Consider the following 16,061-nt stretch of genomic DNA (forward strand, 5'->3'; position numbering starts at 1 on the left):
TGCACCCATGCCCTGTTCATCTACAGCCCCCTCCCTATGCACCCATGCTCTTCTGATCTACAGTCCCCTCTCTCTGCACCCATTCTCTGCTCATCTATGACCCCTCCTTTTCACCCATGCCCTGCTCCTTGTCATCCTGTTCATCCCTCCAACTTTGCTTCATTCCTTTAAAAAAAAGCATCAAAGACAGTATTTATGCAAAAATATATTTTATGTGAAAATTCAATAGTCATACATATAAAAATTCCACAGTATCATAACACCATGATTTTATTCTAAATGCTTTAAAATAACAATCTTTTCATCTATTCTTGCAAAGCCTGTTCACAATACTGGAGCAAGGTAAATGGTAATACAACATTAAAGTGACAAGAGGTGTCTACATTCAAATCACACCATAGTACATGGCAAATTAAATAAAAATATTAATAACTTAGAGATAATTCCTTAAGTGTGGCTGTTTCACATTCCTACAGACAGCAACTATCCCTTAGAGACAGAATCCATCCATCTCATCACAGTTCTCAGAAAAGACAAGGGGGCAGATTTCTTGTTTCTTGTCTCCCGGGTTTCTGTTCAGACGAGAGACTTCAAGGCTTTGGAGTTTGGGTTTTCTTGTCCAAATACTTCATGGCATCCTGGACCCACTGGTGTTGGGCATCAGTACAGAGCTCCATACCCCTCTTGGTCTTGAAGCTGTGGGAAGAGTGTTCTGTTAGAGAGAATGTAACTTATCCTGTGAGTACCTGCCTGGTGCATTACCCCAAATTGATGACCTTGCCCCAGGGATGGAGGAGGAAGAAGGTAAGACAAAGGAAGGGCTTAATGAAAAGATGCGGTCCTCACTGGCCAAAGGCAAACCCCTTCCTCTCCCTGGCTCCTGGCTGGAGAGGCAAGTTTTGAACTGGTGGCTCTGAAGAGAGTGGCAAGCTTCAGTTTGCCCATTGAAAGTTATCTGAGTTTGCAGTAGAGTCTCCACGCATGGAGTGTTTAGCCCTATCCACTGCCTCTGGGAACGACCTAGCCCTGAGGGACGAAGGCGTGGGGTGCATACTCACATAACAGCTTCCCAGGGACAGTGGCTACTGGTGATCTTTTTGTAGCTCTCCAGATTCTTCGTGGGGATCTTTGGTTTCTTGACATAGCAGCATGTGGGTGAATTGATCCCATCTACAATGAAAGAACAAGAAAAGGTTCTTCGTGGAGCATTCTGGGTTTCTTGTTTACGATTGATGGGATGGTAGGAAAGCAGTCAGAGAGGCAAGAAAAGACCAAGGGAGAAGTTGCCCACTCCTAATAGAACACCTCTCCTCTTTAGGATGTCCCTCAGTTCTTTCTCTCTTCTTTGGGTTTTATACCAGTCAACAGGGGCAAGAAGAGCTGAGGACAACTCCGGGTGTCACTAGAAAGCATTCGGAGAATGACCCAGCTCCTTAGAGTATGACGACACCAGTTACGAGTCCCTTTTGGGTTAGAAAACTTTGTGTCTTGTTGTGAGCATCTTGTAGGCACAGCCTCTCTAGAACCACTGTTACTGGAAGCTGGGCTGACTGGAGCAAACACTAGACCCTGGTGCTCTTCCCCTTCCCTCTTCTACTTGAGAACACACCCCACCCCAGACCCCTCTTTGATGACCCAGAGCCCCATTACTGGAGAAGTAGCTGGTGCAGGAACTATCTTGTTTCTACTAATGAGTCCTGGAGGGATCAGATTCAAGTCCTGCCTCTGACCCTGGACTGGCCTCATGTCCCTCTTTCTGTTGTCTTCTTTTGGCAAAGGCAGTAAGATGAAACTATGAGTAACCCTCATTCTGTAATGGTCCGTGAAAACCCAGAGAAGGGGCAGCATGCCCCAGGGGGAAAGGAGGCAAGGCAATTCTTACCTGGCTGAGCCTGTATGCGGATGCTGAAGGCAGCCACTGTGAGCAGCAGGCACAGAAGCAATGCAGAGGCTTGCATGGTGGAGAATGGGAGAGCTGGCTTCAGTAAGAGCTGGCAGATTCTGAGCTGGCCTGGCCTCTGGTCTTCTGGCAGTTCTACCTCCTCTTTTATAGGCAGCAAATAGGGAGGGATCTTCATTTGGAATGGAACCCAGGAGGGTGTGATTTGAGGCTGTCCTATTTCCATTTAATATCAATAATGGAAAATGAGGTAGTGATTCTGTCCAGATAGAGGCTGTACTGTGAATTCTGGGTACACTTATCAGCTCGGATCCTAGAAAAGGAAATCGTTACTGTAGAATGAGGAAGGAAACGGATGACCAAGTCAAGGGGTTCTCATTTCCTCCTTCGACCAACATCCTTAGGATCCCCAAGTCCAGAAACAGGCACTAAATATTTGGCTGGATTTAAACATGCACGCACAAAAACGACAGTTCTGTTAGTTTTTCAAATCTCAGAGGAAAGTAGAGTAATAAAATGTTAGCCAAAAGAGAAAGAATTCCCCAAACCCTTGTGTCTAATAAAGCTTTTCGTTATATTTGGGCTCAGATAAGAAGGCTGACTAGTCCCAGGTAGGCAGGGTTTGCTTAGGATCTTTTACTTTGCAAGGAGATGATGGTTGAGGCTGGAGATCATCCCAAAGCCTCCCCTCCAAGTCTGGCATCTGGAAGAACTTAAATAGCTATATGATGGAGCAGATGTTCTTTGGTTTCTTCCTCTCCCTCTTTCTCTGCATCCCACTGTGAAGACCATATATTTTACATGATGCCTTCGAGTCCTCAGGACCATAAAAGACACTTCTTAGAAAGATGGGGCAAAGGAACCGACAGACATGTTTTAAAAACCACTCTGTGGAATCACGTCTATAAGGCAGAAGCAGAGAGAGTGTTTAGAAAGAGCAAGGGCCTGAGCTCCATTTCCAGAAATACCATCCAGAGGCGTTTAGAATGACACATCACATCGGGCTCTTGGAATCTTGTGGTTTTCAAATATTTGATTAGCTATGGAAATAACCTTTCTAAGTAAAAGAACATAGGGAAGTCAAGCTGAGTGTAATGCCATATGCCTTTAATCCCAGCCCTCAGCATGTGAGACTCCAAGGGAGGAGGATTGTGAGTTTGGGGCCAAACTACATTACAGAGTGATACATCATGTCAAAAGTCTAGAGTCTGGGGACATAGAACATGCTAGGCATGAGCGCTTACCCTGGCTTCACAGCAAAGACACAAACCTAAACACTAATGAAGCAGTAATGTGAGAATCCAGCCTGTGGATTGAGAGAACACATTCACAGATCATATCACTGACAGTCAGCAGGTTGGGAGTTACCTTTCAGCTAATATAAAGAATTCCCACAACTCAGCAGCTAACCAAAACAAAATAAAAAAAATCTGAATTGTAAAGGGGAAAAGAGTATCAATGGATGTTCCTTAGGGATGATAGGCGACACGCATAGAAAAGGACATACCACATTGCTAGTCATTGGAAGCTTGTGTGAGGCCCTGCATTCAATGTCAAAGTCCCTGAATGTAAATAAATAAGAAGGAAAAAGAAACTCCAAATCAAAACTATTAGGAGATATTGTTTTGCCCCATTATAGTACTTATATCAAAATAAGAACTGGCTTACTTTTTTTTTCCCCATACAGGGTTTCTTTGTAGCTTTGGTGCCTGTTCTGGAACTTGCTCTGTAGACCAGTCTGGCCTTGAACTCACAGAGATCTGCTTGTCTCTGCCTCCAGAGTGCTGAGATTAACGGTGTGTGACACCACCCAAACTGGTGCTTATAAGCTCAACGGTAGAGTATTAGCCCGGCATCTACAAGACTCTTGGCTCCAATCTTAGTAATGTCAAACAAACAAACAAAAAGCAACAACAACAAACTAAACCATTAGTGGGCAAAGAAGGGACTGGGAAGTTGTTTAGTGAGGAGAGGTAGTTTAGATTTTTACAAGGCAAAAACAGCCAAGACCTCTGTTGTTCAATGATGCTAGGTATGTCAGCATTAATCCCATAAACTATACTTAAAGATAGGAGGTATGGTGAATTTTGTGTTTTGTCTTTTTGCCCCTGTTTTAAAAGTTAAATGGAGGATGAGGTCTTTAAAAAGTGAATTTTCTCGTTCCCAGTACAAACTGGTGATTGTTCTTCAAACAATGACTCACTGAGCTGTTTCCGACTCACTTGGAAGCAATGGGTACTAGGAATAAGGCACAATAGACACTTGCTGGGAAAGCAAAACTGAGAGACTCAAGCAGCGGGGTTGGCGAGAGCACTCGGTTGGTAAAGAGCATGGCATGCAAGCGTAAGAACCTGGGTTTGAGCATCAGAACTCACCTAGGAGTTGATTGAGCACACCTCAAGTCCCAGTTTGGAGGAGGCAGAGACAAGAAGATCTCCAGGACCCTCTGGCCAGCCAGCCTGACCCAATGAGTGCACTCTGGGTTCAACAAGAGTCCCCGTTTCAAAAAAATGTGGTCAGTGCTTGAAGAACAACTACTGGACCTTTGGTCTGCACACAGATGGGCTCCTAAAACCCAACAACGAGGGACCATGCCCAGAAGTTCTTGTACTTCCAGATAGGTATCAGGAAAGATGCTCCTGGGGCAAGGACTTTGATCTTGTTCTTATGACAAGCATCCTTGATCATGCCTTCAAGACCCATCAGCTATGGGCTTCTGGCTTGTCCTTTTGCACCCACTGGCCACACTGGGGGTGAGTTGGGTGGACATGCCTTCCTTTAGCAGCTGTCACTGCTGTTTGCTGGCTCACAGAAGGCTGAAGCTGGTTTACAGCTGGTATAGAACTCTGGGCTTCTGATTATCTTGGCCATATAATTCCTTCCGGGGAAAAACAAAAACAAAACCTTGCTATTCTGAGTTACTGGTACAGGTGTGTCATGTCTCTTCCTCTCTCTCCGTGCCTTGCTGGCTGCTTTCCTTGCTTCGCCCACACCTGCTCCACCACTCTTTTAAGTCAAAGCTGACAGGCTTGAATGAGAACTCCAGTTTCTAACCAACTCCCTTCTTTAAACCACTTTATCCAAAGCCTTTATTGCTCAAAATCTTTAAAAAAATTTCATCCCCATGCCTTTACGCCATATGGTTTTCAGTAGAACAGTGGAGGGCATGCACTCAAGAAACGGTAGTCTTCAACAAATGCTGTTGGGAAAGGCAGAAATCCACCTTCAGAAAGATAAAAGGAAACCTCAGCTCTCGCAGCACATGAAAATCAACTCAAATGGGTTAAAGGTATAAAATGTGAGACCTGAAACATGAAGGGACTAGAGGGAATCATACAGGAGATGCTTCATGATGTGGGACTAGGCACAGAGATTATGGATAAGACCTCAAGGCATAGGAAATAAAGGCAAGAACGAGCCAACCATGTTGTTCCTTTTTTTAATCAAACATAAAGGTTAGGAAAGGAGGCAATCAGCCGAGTTAACAAATTAACCCATAGAATGGGAAATCAATATAGGAGAATCCATTTCATCTGTGGTGGTGTGCTTCCACCACACACGTAACAAAAAAGTCACCTCCCAAATAAAGGCACAGATAAATAAAAGATACCTCAACTTTACTGATCATGAAGTATGATAGTTAGTGTCAATTGTCAGCCTAACAGAATCCAGAGCTATCTGGGCAGAGGACCTCTGGGAATGCATGTGGGAATTATCTTGACCTTGTCAGGCTAATTGGAGGGGAAAGACCTGCCCACTCGGAGAGGCCCCGTTCCCTGGCTAGGACCCTGGATTGTATGAGTGGAGAGACAGAGCTGAGCAGTAGCCATGCTCCACTCTCTGCTTCCCTGTTTGGGATGGGACACGATCAGCTGCTTCAAGTTCTTGTCACCTTGTCTTCCCTGCCCTGATGAAACCAAGGAGAAACCTTTCCTGCCCTAAGTTGCCTTGTCAGAGTATTTCAGAGTATTTGTCACCACCGCAACACAAAAAGAAACAAAGACATCAGGGAAATGCAAATCAAAACCACAGTGAGACACTACTTCCCTCCAGTCAGAAGGGCAATTGCCAAAAACAAATCTAAAATAAATGGTGCTAGCAAGGGTGCAGAGAAAAGGGGTCCCTTGAAACTGTTGGCAGAAATGCAAACTAGTGCAGTCATTGTCAGGAAAGGCGTGGCAGCTCCTCAAGATATCAAAGGTTACAATTAGCATATGATCTGGCAATCCTTCTCCTGAGTATGCTGCCAAAAGGACAGGAGTATGTCAGGAGATACCTGTGCTCCATGCTTACCCCAGCACTGTCCACAGCAGCCAAGAGACGGAAGGAGCTTAGTGCTAGTTGATAAGTAGATGAAGATGATATGGCAATAGTAGAGAGTAGAATAATAGCCAGCGAAGGGTGGGGCCCTGTCACTTTTGACGGAATGGCTGAAACCGGATGTCATCGTGTTACATGCAATAAGCCAGACACAGGAAAGCCAGTCGCATGTGATCTTCCTCATGTGAGAGCCGTGAAAGCTGAAAGTAGACGGGTGGTTACTAAAGACTGGGCGGGGCAGGGGGAATGGGAGGGCGGCATCGAGTCCACCAGCGGACACCGTTACAGAAAGACTGGAGAAAGGAGTTCTGCTTGTGTATTATATGCTATTAATTTGTAATTAATCAATTCTGTGCATATTTAAAAGGCCAGAAGAAAGGACGGATTCTGAGTGTTTTCAATTTAAAGATGACAATTGATTCAGCGTGTGTGTGTGTGTGTGTGTGTGTGTGTGTGTGTGTTGTGTATTTGAACATTATGCGATATATCCATGTTCTAAAACATTGCATGAGAGGCTGGAGTGAGGGCTCAGTGGGTATTTGTTTCACATCTTTGGAAATCCTGATCGTCTATCCTCAGAACCATATAAAAAAATCAGATACGGCGGCACTCATTTACAGTCTGGGCACTCCAACGGTGAGATGGAAAGCGGAGACAGGAGAATCACCCAGAAACTCATAGGTAATCTAGCATAAAGTAGACACTGCAGTGACAGAAACAAGAGAGATGCTTGCTCAACTAGGTAGAAGGAGAGAACCAGCTCTCAAAAGTTGTCCTCTGACCTCTACATATGCTCTGCAGCTCACATGTGCTGTGTACACACACACACACACACACACACACACACAAACACACACACACGCCATGCCTTATATTTGGAGGTCAGAGAACAACTTGCAAAAATTGGTTCTCTCCCTCCTTCCTAGGGGTTGAACTCAGGTGTTCAGGCCTGGTGGCAAGTACCTTTACTTGGTGAGCCATCTGGCTGGCCCATGTGCTTTCATTTTAGAAGGAATTTGTGAGTATTAGCACAATGTATTAGCTAGGGCTCTCTCCATGTGTATATTATATATAGTTATCCATCCACACATATATGTGCATGTATATATGCATGCACACATATATGTGTGTGTAATTATAAAAGGCTGACTTCCTAACTGTTGACTGAGTAATTCCCCCAATGAGCATCAGTGTGCTGGAGAGCGAGCAACCCAGGAGCTGCTCAGTCCACAAAGCTGGGCACTTCAGGAGAGCAGGGACCAGTGATGCTGCTTCAGTCTGAAGCTGAAGGCCTGCAAGCTGCAGGGAGAGCCACCGGTGTGAGCCTGTACTGCAGGCTAAAGAGAGTGGTGCCTGAGGTCCCCTGGAGTGGAGTTTGGTCATGCTGTTTGCTTCCCCTGCTTCCCGTTCTGTCTGGACCTCTGGCTAGTTAGAGGCTGCCACCATACTTAGGGTGAGTTTCTGCTAGTTGCTATCCTAAGCTCCCGTCATCTCTACACCTTCCTGGGCACATCCAGAAGGGGGCTCCACTGACCTCCTAAGTATCTCTCAATCACAACACGTGGACGGTCAAGATAAAGCATCACGTACTGTTCACTTAGAAGCACCTGCTGCACTTTACCTATACAGTGCCAGACAAAACATGACACCCACAAGGCTATTTGACCACCTTCGTAGCAAACCAGACAAACTTTCAAATACTGTGCCCAGCTACAGAGTATAAGCCTTTGTCTGGTCCCTAGGCATGCGGTCTAAAGGGCAGCCCTGTCTTCCGAGCGCTAGCACACTAACATCTGGAGCCTGTGCATGTCTTACCTGACCTTGCAAAGGGGTTTGTGGATGTCACTGATATGAAGACCCTGAGACAGATCATCTTGGCTGTGAAGATGTACTCAGGACAATCACAAAGGTACCTTGAATATGAACGCAGAAAGGTCAGAAGGTTAGAGAGATGGGTTACAGCTGGGTGCGGTGGTGCATGCCTATTACCCTAGAACTGGACAGTCTGAGGCAGGAGGATTGCCATGAGTTCAAGGCTAACCTGTGCTACATAACAGGTAGCCACAGTATGAGCCTCTGTCTCATAAAGCTGAAACAACAGTAAAACCTGTGGTTAGAGAAGCAGAGAGATGCTCACAGAAGGAGGGATGGGGGAATAAAGGGGAGAGTGAGCGAGACAGAGGGACAGAGAAAGAATCCAAAAGTGGTTTCTAGAAGTTGTAAACAGTAAGTTCTTTAAGGAACTGCAGCTAGACTGGCCCAGTGTAGAGTTAACAATCCAAAACTGTTTGCTAATGTGTGTGGCTGCTCTAAGCCTTCGGGTGTATGTTGATTTGTTAGTGGCATTCAGAGTCTAATACAGAGTGTGATACCTGGGGCAGGGTGCTACTATAATAAATCATAGAAATGGCTCTGGGATTGAGCAATAAACAGAGACTGGAAGCGTGAGAATGATGGGAAAGGACAAAGACATTCTGGAATAAAATGCTGGCAGCAACGGGAAATGAACGCATCCTACTTGGCTTCCTTAAGTGCCTAAGCACGCCAATGCTTTGTGCTCAGCTCCATTGTGCAAGGACCAAGGAACTCCTGCTTGCTTCAAGAAAAGAGAAAACAAGCCAATATTTCATAAGAATGAGCAGATAGGGCTCGCAAATGTGGCAGAAGCAGGCTATGGGGCTATGGGGGGAGTGAGTGCATGTGCCCCCACCCCCTTTCCCTTTCCTCCTCTCAGCCAGTCAGCCTGGCATCAGAGACCCCTTGTTCTATAAGCTACTCATTTCCACTTTATTTCCTCTTTGCCTCCAGTCTGATTTAAAATTTCTTTTCTGACTGTTAATCAACACTGAGGACCGTTGAACCTCTGGAATGTAGGGTCTATGAATTCCATACAACAAAACCTATAGATTGTTTGCTGTCTGAGTATTACAGCCCTCGGAGCTCGGAAGGAAACCCTCAGCTTCAGCCAGAAAGTCTGGCCTGGCTCAGATATGCTCCAACTCTGAGCTGCAGCAATGAAAACTTATCAGGAGACAGGATCCTCCATCAGAAGGGAATCTCGGCCCCTGCTTATCTCTGCAACACCCCCCCACACACACACACTGAATTGATAGACTCCATTGATCCCTAGTGACCGAGTCTGTGTCCACCCAAGTGTCCTTCCTGTTAGGCAGTCTTCCCAGCCTTGCATGCTGCCAAAGGCACTGCTGGGTCTTACTTGACAATATCTTTCTCCCCACCAGATGGAGAAGGTGAGCACCATAAGAGCTGATTTCCCAGCAAAAGATGCTCATCTTCCCTCATGGAGAGAGGCTGTCTGTGTCCAAACGTCCCATGTCACAGATTTCAGCAGGACATCCAGAGAGAGAAAAATCTACCCATTTGAATGGACAGCCTAGGTTCCCGGGTGTGGACTCAGGGTGGTAATGGGAAGAAACGTTTTCGGGTTTGTGAGAAGTTGCCCCATTGACAAGTTCAGGAGAGGTTTGCACCTAACACCTTTCCCCACAGCCCAGCACACTGTTCTCCAGAGTTGTCCCTTGGACCCCATCTTCACTCCTCATCTATTGATGGGCCACAGTCTACCACTTCTCTCCACATCTTCCTGTCTGTAGGAAGCCATCAAGGTGCACTTTCCAAAGCTCTCCCTGAGCCTGAGCCTCTGAATGGGACACATCCCTCTTCATTGAACCGAAGAGTTTCCATTAAAGGACGGGTCAGAGGCAGTACCATGCCCACACCTTTACTCTCAAAACCCTGTATTCAGGCTTCTCTTGGAAAATTCTCATCATGTGACATGCGTGTGGCCCTATCTGATTGTTTTTTTTCCTCCCTTCTCCCTTTGATACAACTTGACAGGCACATGGCCCCATTTGATTGCTCTTCTCTTCACCCTTCGATGTACATAGCATCCTCCTTTCTACCTTCCTCTGTTTTCCCCCACCTGCCTTTCTTTTTCTTGATGTGTCTGTGCTTTTCTGGAAAAACTCTGATCATTATCAAGGATAAGTTTGTGTCTTCCTCTCTCTATGAAGCCTTAAGATAACCTTCTTATAGAAGGTGGTTAAGTCCCCTCTCCATCCCCCAGTGCCTGCGTTGCCTACCCAGTTAGGGAGTCAAGCGGGAGAGTTAGAGATAGAAGTGATGCATCCCAGTAAAGAGTGATTGGAACACATGGCAGGAAGGACTGCAGCTTTTGTCAAGCAGGTGACTGAGAAGCAATACTGGGGACCGGAACAATGGTCCTAGCATGGCTGATTGGGCCCTGTTTTAAAGCGTCTATGACACTCAGATGAGACCATCCAGTACGAAAGACTGGGCCATTCATTCTGCCATTCCTCCACAATATGTGTCTCACCCGTGCTGTCCTCCAAGCTTAAACACGCCCTGCTTTGCAACTTCCCTCAAGAAAACACCCAAAGCCAGATTGTGTACAAAAATAATTTATTTCTCTTAATAATTAGAAATATCTATTTCCATAATAATATTTTAAACAATGCCCTGGAATCTCAAACACAAAGTTTTTCCATCCATCTTTGCAAAATGCATCTCTCGTAACATTTGAAAGTGTAGAAACAGGGTCCTCAGAGGGAAAATAATGGAACCGCATCTTGTATCCAAGAAATCCTAGTATTTAGGGGAGGGGATATCGAGACATCAATAAGTTAAATAAGTTTAACATAACTTAGAGCACCACATTCAGGTCACACTAGTTCACTGTTGGGCTGGCCACTCTCACAGAGGTTCTTGAGCTTGCTGCGGGAAAGGGAGTAGTCGATGCATTAACTGCGGGTCCATGGGTCAAGTTAGCATTCAAAGGTGCTGAAGATCTTACAGTAGACACAATTTTAGACACAGTTGTCGTTTCCGATCTAGCTTGGTTCTGGTCCAGTTTATTCATGTATGCCTGGACCCAGGCTTGCTTGGGGTCAGCACAGATCTCTTTCTTGAGCTTGGTGATGAAACTGTGGAAAGAGAGAAGACACAGTCAGATGAAGTTCAGTGGCTGAGCATGGAAGGACTGTGCAGGGCTAAAGGAGGAAGGCAGGTAGGAAGGGGGACTCTGAGGGGCCTGCAGGTTTTCCAAGATAAGCTCATGAAATTGGGGTGCTCGGAAGAGCATCCCTCTAGACAGTGCTGTTGAGAATTGCTCTTTCCTTCTTGCACTTTTCTCATTGGAAATCATCTGATACTGGATCTGAGTGTGTGAGTGACTGGAAGTTTACGAGGACCATCCCTTGCTCTTGAGTGGCTGACTAGAAGTTCGTGAGGACCACCCCTTGCTCTTGAGGAAGAACTTTGGACCAGGGAAGGCTAGTAGGTGTCACTCACATCACAGCTTCTTTGGGACACTTGCTGCTGGTGATTCTTTTGTAGCTCTCCAGCCTCCTCTCTGGGATCTTCTTGATGGTGAATGAGAAGCAGCAGGTGAGAGGGGAGTTAACTGCATCTGGAGAAGAAACCAGAGAGGGGGGCACGTTAGGACAAGAGGGATGCTTCTGGCCTCAGAAAAGAGGAGGACCATGAGGAACAGGCAGTTTCAGCAGGAGTGGATGGCAACCCGGATAGGTCAGAGTGGGCATGTGATCACTGATACACTGACTCAGAGATGTATGCTTTAAAGTAAGTTCACAATCTTGGATAAAGGGGTGTCATTAAAACAAGGTGACTCTGGGGACTGTCATTAGAAAGAGCTAAGGTGTCAAATAACCAGAGTCCAAGGAAATGGCCTGGGGACCTTATTCTAGGCTCCTGAGATCTATCTCTGATCCTGAGCATCTTTAGTACCACCCCCTCATCACCCCGCCACTAACCCTCTGTCTCTGGAAGGTGGACTGCGTGAAACAGAGGTCTCAGGTCTCTTCTCTCCCCTGCCCCCCCCCCCAATCTGGAGAAACACATCAACCCAGGCCCCTATTTGGTCACCTGTATTCTCAAATACTGAAGACGTGATTCCAAATTTAGATCTTAGAAGGATTAGAACTCTAGGTTGGCCTTTTCCCAGAAGCTCCTGCATAACTGGGTTGGCTCTTTGCACTTCTCTCAGCTGTCTTACCTGTGTGTGTGTGTGGGGGGGATTATCTATTCAGGTGAAACTACACTATGATGATGGCCCATGACAGTCCAAGATGGGGTAATACACCATGAGGAGAGGGAAGCTGGGGTCTTACCTGGCTGGGCTAGCACGTGGATGCTGCAGGCAGCAACTGTGAGCAGTAGGCACAGAAGCGTTCTTGCAGAGACCTGCATGGTGGAGGGAGAGAGAGCTGGCTTCAGAGAGAATTGGCAGGCTCTGGGTTGGCCTCAGCCTCTCTGCTCTTCTGGCAGCTCTGCCTCAGCCTTTTATTGTTGTTAAGTCAGGTGGGCGGAGTCAGGCTGGGAGCCTGGTCCCCAGGGGGGTAGCATCATCCTTCGCGGGTGAGGAAAAGTGGAAGATTGAATCTGCTGAGTAAGTGCAGGGCCCTAGGAGGTTTCCAGGAAGTAGAAGAGAGAAGCTGCGGGTTGGAATTGGGTACTTTTTCCAGCCACTGCTGCCAGCGAGTGAATGAAGCTGAATGAAGCTGGGCGGGAAGGGGGAGGGGATGGAGAGCAGTCATAGCAGACTGACCACAAGCCTGAATGGAGTGGTCTTGCTTTCACTGAAGTAAAAGGAAGCAGGCAAGGATCCTAAGGTCCTAAGGGGGATGCAAGCATACCCCAGCTTGCCCCTGGCCCAAGGGATCTTGGAGATGGGAAAGGACAGTAGTAAGTAAGTACACCACGTCCTTGTTTAACATTGAATAGGGTGTTCGCTCCACTTGGTGGTTCCCAGAAACACAGCAGAACTGAGGAGCTTTGCAACCTTGAAATGAACTGTCTGAGTTGTAAGGTTCCAGAACTGGAAAGCCATACGAATCGGCTCCTGTAGGAGAAGAGATTTCCATGCAAATCCCATATCGTGCCTAGTCTGTGCCAGGAATGTTTGGGAGGCTTTACAGTGCAGTCTCTAAGTTCCCCAGCTCTAGTTAAGTAGGTATTGCTAATCTCCAATGTATAGATCAGGCAGCTGAGGCCCAGAAAGGTTGTAGGTAACAGCCCCCGGGGTGCTCTGGAAATGGGCCCAGGTGCTCCAGTCTGTGTTATCGCCTTGGTACTTGCTCTCTCTGTGCTCAGCTCCTTCAAACTAACAGATAAAAAAATGGGCCATGGAGAAACATTCCTTGTGGCTAAATCACTATGACTAGGAGCCTGTGGTCAGCATTTACTACTTGTGGTTACTCTCCTCCCTGCCTTCTTCTGGATTTCCAGGGGCCATGACTGAGCCAAGGAGCCATATTTGGGGAAATGGAATGTCTGGCTTTACTTAGCTCTGCAGGCTTAGATTTCTCCAGAAACAGTAGCATCAGAGCAATAAAATCTGAAAGTCCTTAAATTTAATTTCAGTCAATTATTTTACAAAAATAGTAGAACTGTCCTAGGCATGCCAGTGGCTGAGCAGAGGCTGACACTCGAGTGTCTTGATTCCCTCAGCCCACTACAGTATCCTGAGTCTTGCTTGATGGGCAGGGATGGAACTAGGATTCCTCTTTCACAGAGGGCCCCGGAGACAATGCCCATATAGAGGTGGGATTATTGGAAGAAAGCAATTCTCCAGTTGCTATATTTGTATAAGAAATAAGCAGCAACAAGCAAACTGTATTTAGTCCACAATAAGTTGTCATTAGCAGCATTTTGATGGCTTACTGGGAGCCTGGCATACTTAGCTGTCAAAATACCTAATTATTCTTAGGTTACATAGGTGACTCAGGGAGCTGATGCTCCCATTCAGGTTGTACTGATTCTGGAATCCCTGACCCTGGGCATGAGAGTTAATGTCTCATGATGGATGTTAGTTTCTTAGAGAACCTGGAGCAGAGATTCTATGAGGGAGAACATTCTAGACTCTTGGGCAGAATTAGAAAAAGGCAGGACCAAGAGAGGACAGGCCACTCATGTGCCGCTTTGCTCTACCTCTGGGAACCTTCTTTTTGTTCCACTGTGTCATTCATTATCTTGCTAGTCACTCTCCTCCTTCCCAACTAGTGTCCAAACACCTCTGAGTTTGGCTCAGAACTTTCCCTGTGGGTTCACTCACTTATTCTCAAATATGTGAATTATTTTAGGACTGGAGGCTGTAGTTTTGCATAGTCATTTCTTCCCAGACCCTCTCACTATAACTTCCAAGAAGTTTTCCTCATGTTCATAGATACTCATCTCTCGTCTATGAGTATGTCATCTATGGAATCAAGTCATTCCTCAGGCTTTCTATAGCATTCACAAGTTGAGAGATGCCACGCTTGCTCCTAAGAATCTGAGGTCCCAAAGCCCCCCCCCCAAGAATGTGTAATAGTGTCACCTTTTTCTATGAGAGGAAACCTATTCCTGACTGCCGTACACAGACTGTTATGGCCCATGGTCACAGGGAAAAGCCCTTGGCTTTGTCGAGCACAGGGACAGGCTCCTGCGTCTATTGGAAGTCACTATTGGAAGTGAATTGGCCACTGCAAGCCTCAGTTAACCCAGGGGAGAAAACAGAGTGAATCATAAACTGGAGAAAGGAAAGTGATTGTCTATCTCCCTCTGCTTCACTCTGTCAGCAAAGGATGCTCTTCCCAGCTGGTGGGTCAGAGTGGGAGAAGAGAGTTGGAAATCCCCATTCTGAGGCAGGATTGGAAGTTCCCATTTCCTTTGAGAGACATTTGGCAGGAGCGTGCGTTCCAGATGCTGGGCTTGCCGCCAGTTCTCACGTGGGGCTGAGAATCTGGACTGGTTCAACACAGGCCTGGGCTAAGCTCTGGCTTGGGAGCAGCCAAGGGAAAGGCCCGGGGAAGAACTATAGGTGGGTGAGGAGCAATAATAGTCCAGTGGTCCCTAGCATCCCTTCTCTTTGTTACCACCCAGATGAACAATGGAAAGTTTCTCCTGGTGAATAATCTTCTCCTCCCTCCACATGGACCCTGGTCAGTGCCACACACTCCCACTCAGGGTCAGAACTGAAGAAGGAAGAAGGAAGAGGGAGCTATGTAGAAGGTCAGAAGTGCATCCTAAGCCCTCAGCTGGACTTTACTCCTGGGATCTCTTGCTTGCTGTTCTCCTGTTCATGTCGCTCATGGCCTTCTAACCTATGCTTCCAGATGGTCTCCACCCCCCAAGCCTTTGAAGGAGGTGCGGAGTTGGTACCTGGACACAGTCATCCCCCAGCAATTACCCACTGCACTCCCTGAGAGAGCGTTCAGGTTCAGGTGGACCAGGCCTGTGTACCGAGGACTCGGAACCTGCCATCCTTTCAGACACCATAGCTTTCCATTACACTGTCACAGAATGTCTAGTGGGAGTGGGACCTCCAAGATGAAGCACTTAGTTCTCAGATTGAGGGTCTGAGGCCAAGAACAAGGTCATGGCAAGCCCAGGGTGGCACAGAAGGCTAAAGGACGTATCCATGCTGGCTCAGCTCCAAGCTCTCTCTGTGTTCTCTACCATCCGCTCATAATGATTGGTGGTCAGCATCCCCCTTGGGTGAGCCTCAGGGAAAGGGCCACTGGCAGGAGTGGGCCAGTCTCACAGAGCATACAACCAAGGTAGGAAACGAAGGTAGGAAAGAGCTTCAGAAGAAGCCTGAGCAAAGCTTTCTCTAAGCCTCTGTCATCCTAGACTCTGATGCAGATATGCTCCAGCTCCCTTTTCATGAAGGAGTTGAGGGTATCTGTAGGACGAAAGTGGTACTGGTGGGCAGGGCATACTGGAAAAGAAAGAGGAGAGTCACTTGCAACTGGGTTGGGTGGGAAGGGGCTCATCACTTATGTCGTCTCCTGGGCTAGTGGTA

General features: G+C 46.8%; 2 protein-coding genes across 2 annotated transcripts; both read right to left on the minus strand.

Annotated features, from left to right (window-relative positions):
* Nucleotides 1-465: 465 nt before the first annotated feature.
* On the minus strand, nucleotides 466-1,987 carry LOC101998951 (C-C motif chemokine 7). Its single transcript, XM_005349396.2, has 3 exons — nucleotides 1,883-1,987; nucleotides 1,059-1,170; nucleotides 466-696 (listed from the first exon to the last, which is right to left on the minus strand). The coding sequence occupies exons 1-3, from the start codon at nucleotides 1,956-1,958 to the stop codon at nucleotides 591-593; spliced, it is 294 nt and encodes a 97-aa protein (XP_005349453.1). The 5' UTR covers nucleotides 1,959-1,987; the 3' UTR covers nucleotides 466-590.
* Nucleotides 1,988-10,657: 8,670 nt separating this feature from the next.
* On the minus strand, nucleotides 10,658-12,553 carry LOC101998666 (C-C motif chemokine 2). The gene is made up of 3 exons (XM_005349395.3): nucleotides 12,391-12,553; nucleotides 11,552-11,669; nucleotides 10,658-11,184 (listed from the first exon to the last, which is right to left on the minus strand). Exons 1-3 carry the CDS (start codon nucleotides 12,467-12,469, stop codon nucleotides 10,929-10,931), a joined length of 453 nt encoding a protein of 150 aa, XP_005349452.1. The 5' UTR covers nucleotides 12,470-12,553; the 3' UTR covers nucleotides 10,658-10,928.
* Nucleotides 12,554-16,061: the final 3,508 nt, after the last annotated feature.

Source organism: Microtus ochrogaster, chromosome 7, assembly GCF_000317375.1.
Source record: "Microtus ochrogaster isolate Prairie Vole_2 chromosome 7, MicOch1.0, whole genome shotgun sequence".
NCBI classification, from domain to species: Eukaryota; Metazoa; Chordata; class Mammalia; order Rodentia; family Cricetidae; genus Microtus; species Microtus ochrogaster.